This window comes from Sphaeroforma arctica (assembly GCF_001186125.1).
Source record: "Sphaeroforma arctica JP610 unplaced genomic scaffold supercont1.546, whole genome shotgun sequence".
NCBI lineage: Eukaryota > Ichthyosporea > Ichthyophonida > Sphaeroforma > Sphaeroforma arctica.
In genome coordinates this window covers 37,234-45,310 of record NW_014040012.1, presented here as the reverse complement: position 1 = coordinate 45,310, position 8,077 = coordinate 37,234, and the positions used below count along the sequence as shown (strand labels likewise).

Genomic DNA, 8,077 nt, shown 5'->3' with positions numbered 1-8,077 from the left:
TATATATCCTGTAGGTATTAGTATTCCTGTAAATAGTATNTATGTAATNTATGGAAGTATATATATATATATATATATATACATAGCATGACTAGCAGTGTGCATCTTTAAAAAAAATATAAATATAAATCATATTACCTTGGTAGCTGGTCAATTGGGAAAATCTAGTGGCACCTGATGATATGATCATGATTCAGTTAAGAGCGGAATTTTGATTTTTACAAATAAAAAATTTAAAATAATCATTTTGGTAAATAATATTTCTATCACTCTCTTGGCGTGACGGTTTGGCAGAAATTTATATATACTTCAAAATCCAGATTAATCTAAATTTGGTTGTAGTTTTAGGACTGAAAAAAGTAAATTAATATAAGTATTGTTTTTGTATAGAAAAGAACAAACCAAAACAGGTAATGTAGAGCAAATTATGATCACAATATCAAGAAAACGTGCATAAAAAAAATCAAAATAATCAGTGGACTGATAATATATCACTGGCAGAGTGTGGCAGACTGACGGGCATGTACAAAAAATTTGACGCATGTTGATTCATGTGACTAGTGACGACACTCGCGGACTCATGAGATTCGTGACGTCACACAACAAATGTCATTCTGCAATATGAGGATGTGATGTGATTGGCCACGAACATATTGCCTATTGGTCCATAAAAACGAGTATATCTTCCTGATGAGTTCCTACTTCCTGGGCCTGTCCCAGTGTTTATTGAACAATACATAAACGCGAATGGTTTACATCATCGCAAAAACGCATACATAAAAATTATGATCTGTAAAGACTAAGAGTCTAAGACACCTGCACTATGACAATGTGATCGACTCTGAAGTTGAAATCCTACTTTGAGCATGAAGTCTGGTTTTATTCACAATTTCACTACAATTGATTATGAGAGCCTACATATCAAGCATTCCAAGATACTCGTCTTCTTAGAATATAGAGGTTAATAACTGACCCGAAATCCAAAGGATAAAGATCTTTGGGAGTGCTCACTGAGCGAAACAATTCAAGTGTACTTGTGAATTTTGAGCAAGGTACTTTTTCGCAGCTAGCTACTCACTACATATAAATAAATAAGTATCTATACATACATATGTATATGTACACATATACATATTTATGTATATAAAAGTACATGTATATTCATTTTAAGATGTTATTTATGTACACGTGTATACACATACATACATTTATAAATACATACACCCATATATATTTAGTTGACAATTTATGTATACAGACATATACACACTTAAAATGAACATTGACATGCAACACATATACCTATACACCATATATTCGTGCATATCCACATATATAGACAAACACGCTAATAAAAATACATAGAAACACTCATATATTAAATTACAGAAGCGTAAAAATTCAAGCATATGAGCTCTGGGTACATTTTTATATGGACAACCGGGTTCGTGTAGAATGTCTCTTTCCTTTTCGTCAGCCGAAAGAAACTATTGTAGGCACGATTACACAGCGTGTGCTTTTGAGTGAATATACAAGTTCAACGCAAAGTACTTTATTATAGTACCCTTTCAACGTTAAAAATGAATTTCTTTTTCAACGAGAGATCATATAGCGAACTACTTAAGACGACTTCTCGTCACCAAGGGGTACATGTCCGCCACTAGGCAACAAAATAAATGCAATCACTCGGCAGATGGTTGAGCGCAGACAGGCATTTTTTACCTAGTCCACATAGACCTCGTCATCTAGTCTAGTATATACGTGAACGAGAATCGGATAACAAATTGCAAGATACTAGACACTAGATGCACCCATCATCTATTTTTTTACTGAAATATCATGATTTACTGAGCAGCTCCCCATCCCTCACCAGCAGCAGGGGCGGCATCGGCGGCTCCCCTATTTTACGATCAATCAAGACAATATATTAATCATAGAAAATTAAGCCGCCATCTGAAACTTCTTTATCAACCCACATTATGAAGCACAAAAACATTACATATTAGACAATACAATCAAATGTTGACATTGAAACTTACCACTCGGCAGCGGGATCAGCCGTAGCAGATGGCACAGAGGCGGACCAGTCCTGACCGGCAGCGGCATTGCTCATGGACGCCCAGTCGGCGTTATCATCAGCAATCTCCTCAGCGGGGGGCTGGTTCTCGAAAGCGGGTTGTGAATCGAACGCGTTCGCCTTAAGTTGAGCCTCAACAGCCTCTTCATCCTCCTTCTCCTGATCCTCTTGTGATCGGTAGAAGTATAGATCGGGCATGATCTCCCAAGGCTGTTGACGGGATACGGTGCCGCGCAGGCGAAGAACCTCACGGGCAAGGAACCACCACATAAGACCGATAGAGTTGACGGATTTGTTGTTGCATGGGATGGCAATGTCAACGTGTCTCAAAGGAGAGTCAGAATCGCAGAAAGCGATAACGGGCAGGTTGACGTATGAAGACTCAATGATAGCCTATAAGAGAGAAATGACATTGAATAGGTCAGAAATATGAGAAGAAAACGCGTCATCTTTCATTGACCAGTATCGGTTAAATAATAAGATATATTACCAACAAGTGAAACTCTCAACTGCGTGATAGCATCTGTGAAGCATTATAAGTGGTTTCTCATTATTCGCTCAATTCATTTGTATATGATAATCGCCAAGTGCGAATTGACTACAGAATATGCAGATACATTCAACTATCACTAATTCCATGTTTAAGTGACATCCGTTGAATTCGTGCAATAATATGAAAATGTACGATCATCAGCACACACACTTAAAAAAAAATTTAAATGAAGTATTGCCCTAACAATACACGATATCCCATTTCCATGCAAATTTGTTTCTAGCCCGAATCTTACGACAATTTAAAGTCCTCAGAGCTCCCAAGGAACAAAACAGATACTAGCTTACTTAACTATTGCAGAATATACTATTTCAAACGATAATTAGATATTCGACAGAGAGTTATGACCGTTTGCTATATGACACATGCATAATATACATACCTGGAAGTCAGTGCGGGGATCGGTCACCACCAAGATACGAGGCTCCTTGAAAGCACGGGTGATCTGATTGGTGAAGGTACCGGGGGTCCAGCGACCGGCAACTGGTGTGGCACCAGTGTGCGCCGCGTACTTAAGAATAGCACGCTGACCAAACTCGCGTCCAGAGATAACACACACATCTGCGGGGTTCTCGATGGTGACGAGCACACGAGCTGCAAGCATAAGCTTTTCCCACACCTTGTGCAAGTTGAAAATGAAGATACCATCCGAGCGACGCTTGTACACGTACTGCTGCATCTGGTGATCGACATTCTTGGTACCAATGTGTACCTTAGCCATCAACATCTTAGAGATGTCATCCTCAGTAGGGGCAAGAATATCAGAGTTTCCGGACATTTTGTCGGTGTAGATTTTGTTATGCTCGACAAAACTGTGGTCGCGAAAAAGTGTATGCTGTGTCAGTGAACAGCATAATCAAGATAGTGCGAGTTGAATGCGTCCTTTTTAACAGATTTGAGTGAACTATATACGTGTTGCACTATGTATAGCTGAGTATGTATAAATATAGACATTCAGCAACTTCTTTGAAGAATATCGCGTATACAGAGTCTGATCTAAGCATGCTAGAGTCCAGAATCAGACACGTGTATATTGGGATACTATTACAAGTCCTACCACCGTGAGGCTAGTTCATCACGCAGGGTAACATAAATACTCGAGCTTAACAGTATACATGCATACATGCACGCATCACAATACGTCCAACAGACACATTATTCTCCATTGAAACACTACGCACCTAATCCAATGGAGAAAGGGACGTTCTTAATTGCAACATCCACTATATGTTGCGTCAATAGAGCCTCGGGACTTGCAAGGGTTAAGCATGTGTAGCGCAAAGCCTACAAAAGTTAAACAGAGTTTGTTGCAGGGTTTTTCTGTCCCGTAATTGTACCGATACTTACTATATTGTTTGAAAAATAGTTTTTTTGAGGACCCCGGTTGTGTACCGTTGTCTTGTCTTGTAAATAGAAGAGTTTTGTGTTAACTGATTGGCCCTCTGTAGGTACTCGGAGTTGTATGAAATGAGAAATTCCCACAGGACCACATGTGATAGTAAATAGTGAAATCACTGAAATGTGTGAAATATTTCTTGTGGAATTCTTCTTCTCTTGTTGGTTTGTGAAGAGATGCACATAAAGTCATAAAAAAAAGGTTCTCTGTTGTATATTGTGCAATATTATATAAGTTGCGCCCCAGGATAAAATTGTGGTCACATTCCGAAGGGCACTTTATCGGGCATCAGGCATCATGCAGTCTATATGGTATGGTTTTATGATGTTTTGAGCGCGACATTATGGAACGCATGTTATTGGCCGTGACTTTAAACAAGAGACGGGCGGACAGACGATTGAATTGGGTTTGATACCCCGAGTTAATTAGTAATGTTGAATGTCTCTTATTCTGAGCCCATGATCTTCCCGACGAGTATATCGGTGGATAATGTCTTTCAATGTTGTCTCATCATTTAGTTTCTTTTCCTGACACACAGATAGCTGTTAGCGCGAGGTTATCACTGATATGCAAGATGGTCACGTTGCTGTCAGGTTAAGAGCAGTCAACCGGAAGGTAAATATTGCTTATTGTTGGGCTGTTCATGTTCGCGTTGAATGATGATCTTAATAAATTAAACTTCTTGATAGGAAGAGCAGTCTGAATTCCTTGATTACACATTCATACTGAACAACGCCGCGAGTTCTTTTTCTTCTTGCGCGTATTGCAGCAACTTTATTTATCAATCTTATCTTTTTTTATCATTTGCAGGTATAGCGTCTGGTTTGGCGACTCCTGCTATTGATAACTATAGAGGTGAGTTTCATCATAAATTTGTCTCTTATTGAGCACTCTCTAACGACAATGATTACAAAACATTTAGTCTTCAGTCTTATGGGACTCGCACTCCTATTTTATGATGATCCAACCAACCAAGATCGATGAGTCGTACCATTTTCTTTATTGATTTAGTTTTTCGAATCGATCTTCTCATCAAATTTTTGTTGTATCTTTTTCATCATAGGTATGGTGGATTTCGAACGTATGGTGTTTTCTTTTAAAATCGATTGTAAGTAGTTTATAAATTCATGAAATAAAATATTTTATATATTATAGCTGCAAGTTTCTGTACGATTCATGTGTTCTAGTATATTGCCGTTTGCCTTGAACACCGCTAACTATTGCGAATGTTTATAACTTACGCGGCATAAAACAAAAGCAGTTTCAAAAAATACGAAACAATCTTCGTCGGTTGTTGTTTCGTATATTTGCTCGGCTACATTAAAATAATTTCCTGCGGGAATCGTTTGACCTTCAATATGAGATCGGTTTGTGTAGTTATTTGAACGTGGATCACACTTGTATGAAAAATTTCTGTGTTTTCGTGATCGGTGCGCATAAAATTTTTCAGATGTATTATTAGCTCTGGACATGATTAAGTAACCTTTAGAGTTGATCTTGACACTGTAGGATTTTTCGAATGTCCATAATCTTGCAATATTTCAATGTTTGACTCGCAGAGTAGTGCTCGGCTGTTTTACATACGCACCGTATAGTGTAGAGTTGATATAATATTTAGCGCAATATCTTTGGTTGGCTTGCGAAATTGTTTAGGTACGCATGTTATCCATATATCGACATATATTTCCTTCAAAGATAAAATAAAGTTGGTACAACCCGTTTCTTTGCCATTTCTTATTCTTAATATTTGTATTTTTTATAACGATATTTCTCTTGCCAGAGGTTGATCTGTATCTTTTATGAATGCAACAACATGTATGATGACGAGTATTTAAGTATGTACAAGGCTTAATATGATCCAAATAACTCTGTAGCGAATATATATACACATATTTAGAAATTAATTGCTTAGTTTATGATTGAATAATGCGAATTTGGAATGGACACCAATTTATATATGGGGCGAAATACCAATTCATGTTAGTCAAAAGTACGTAAATATATATATACATGCGACACATTTCCACGTTAGCCAAAAGTGTTTATATATATGCGATACACATACAAAAAATGTTTTAAACCCTAAAAGATATAGTTGCTTTTCGCTCTCTTTGAAGAATGACGATTTGGATCGGGAACCAATCTGTAGGGTGACATACCAATCCACGTTAGCCAAAAGTGCGTACGTATATATCCACTACACATATAAAAATATTTAGTAAACAATTGCTTAGCTAGTGATTTGATAGGGTGATATACCAATCAACGAGTCAGTAACAAGAAGTCTATATTTGTCGTTGTCACTGAGGAGACTTTATCAAAGCACGTCTTTGCTGAGGCTATCGTTGCAACCATTACAAACCCGTTCCATTTTACATCCACCCGGCAATAATCTCCGATATTCCGAACACGCGTGGCAGAATATCTTCCCGCAATACCTACAGTGGTGTCTCCGCTTTGTTAGACTGAAGACACGCCCACACTCCACACAGCCCTGCACCAGTTCATCCTTCACCCACTGTCTGCCCGTTGGAGAGTGGCTGGCCAGACTTTTCGTTACCATACTTAATCGTTCCACCAGTTCCATATTCGCAGTCACGCTCTCACTCAGTTCTATCTCCAGCGACGCCAACTTTTGCTTCATTAGCTCACACTCTGTTTCTCGTTCCTCCACACATTTCTTTAAACCAGCCCCTACCTGTGTCAACTGTCTTACCTTCATGCCGAGTGCAGCTTCTCTATCTTCCTTGATACCCCGCTTTTTCTCGTTTGCTTCCTCTTCCCGCCTGAGACCTTCGGCGCGGCCTTTCAACAAATTCAGCTCACTTTCCAGGCTTTCCTGCTTATCTGCCATTTCGCGAATATCGGCTTCCTTCTCCAGTGTCAGCACGGACAAATGCTCCTCGCCCACCATCAGCTCCTGTCTCAGCTGTGTGTTGGTGTCGTTGCACTCGTCTATCTGATCTCGCAGCCTCTTCACCTCTGCGTTTAGCTCGGCTAAGAGTGCACTTTTCTCACTTTCTTTCACATCCTCAGTCAGACCCGTGGTCACGGACTCGTCGTCACTAGATGCTTCTGCTATAATCGCATTTTCAGTATGTGTTGTTTCTTCTTCATTATTTACCTGTTCTATCTCATCTACCGTACTTCCCTCACTCCTTTGTGGATCATTCGCGGCAGAGGTTTGTGCTTTGAGAGCAACCAGCTCTCTTTCATAGTCTGCGCACTTCTCTGCGAATTCGGCGCATTTCTGTTCGGTGCTCGCGTGAGTAAGTCTTAAAGCCGCCAATTCCAGTTCCAGCCGTCGTGCGCGAGGGTTGACAGTCGGTGTCGAAGGGGTTAAAGAGCCTTCTTCAGATCCATCTTTATCACTTGATCCCTCCTTATCACTCACTGGTTTTGTTGGCGTACCGGGGTCATGCGTGTCCGTGGATAGCTCTGTGAGCTGCTCATCATTGTCAATTGGTATATCTGTTGTGTCGTGAGATATACTTTCCTTACTCTCCAAATTGTTATTACTTACATCACTACTCTTTCCATCCGGCGAATTGCTAGTGTGCTCTGGCCCGGTGATACCTGTTTCAATTTTATGCTTTTCAAGCAGCGGCTTCAATTCAATATTTTGCCTACGCAGGTCAGCAACAAACTCTACAAGCTCAGCGTTGTTTTCTTCGCCCCCTTCCCATCTTCGCAACTCTAAAGGCAAGTTCCCATTTACACTCTGGACATAATCCTCCACCTCGGCCTGTGAAAAGAGGATCGAAGAATGAAATTTTGCGCCACCAGGACTTATACAACACTATATACGCACGAGTCCCCTTTTTGTTATAAAAATTTCGATAAGCTGTTTATGCCCTCAACAGAGATATGCAACATTAAACATAATGACATGTAAGTCGGTGTGTGTTTGGTTGGCGCCTACACCACGTTAACACTTGCTCCAAATTGATATCATGGTATTAACTATCATCTTGATGTATTGCTTTTTGATGCTTATATACATATATATATATATATATAGGCATAGATATATACATCTATACATCTATAC

General features: G+C 39.4%; 2 protein-coding genes across 2 annotated transcripts in view; both read right to left on the bottom strand.

The window, feature by feature from the left end:
- Positions 1-1,410: 1,410 nt before the first annotated feature.
- On the bottom strand, positions 1,411-3,845 carry SARC_07144 (hypothetical protein). Its single transcript, XM_014298929.1, has 4 exons — positions 3,812-3,845; positions 3,013-3,442; positions 2,040-2,470; positions 1,411-1,899 (listed from the first exon to the last, which is right to left on the bottom strand). The coding sequence occupies exons 2-4, from the start codon at positions 3,406-3,408 to the stop codon at positions 1,845-1,847; spliced, it is 882 nt and encodes a 293-aa protein (XP_014154404.1). The 5' UTR covers positions 3,409-3,442; positions 3,812-3,845; the 3' UTR covers positions 1,411-1,844.
- A 2,376-nt stretch (positions 3,846-6,221) lies between these two features.
- SARC_07143 (hypothetical protein) overlaps positions 6,222-8,077 on the bottom strand; it is a gene marked incomplete at its 5' end in the record, with an annotated part of 2,124 nt that continues 268 nt past the window's right edge. Inside the window, one exon of the mRNA XM_014298928.1 lies at positions 6,222-7,771. Within this exon, the coding sequence (XP_014154403.1) occupies positions 6,344-7,771 (1,428 nt within the window). The remainder of the gene's footprint in view (positions 7,772-8,077) is intronic.

What these genes read in the sequence shown, in the direction of transcription:
- SARC_07144 (XM_014298929.1), bottom strand. Translation starts at nt 3,408, where the DNA reads ATGTCCGGAAACTCTGATATTCTTGCCCCTACTGAGGATGACATCTCT. An exon ending in ATCCCCGCACTGACTTCCAG is followed by an intron (nt 2,471 to 3,012) that starts GTATGTATATTA and finishes TCTCTCTTATAG; the next exon opens with GCTATCATTGAGTCTTCATA. An exon ending in GCTGATCCCGCTGCCGAGTG is followed by an intron (nt 1,900 to 2,039) that starts GTAAGTTTCAAT and finishes ATCGTAAAATAG; the next exon opens with GGGAGCCGCCGATGCCGCCC.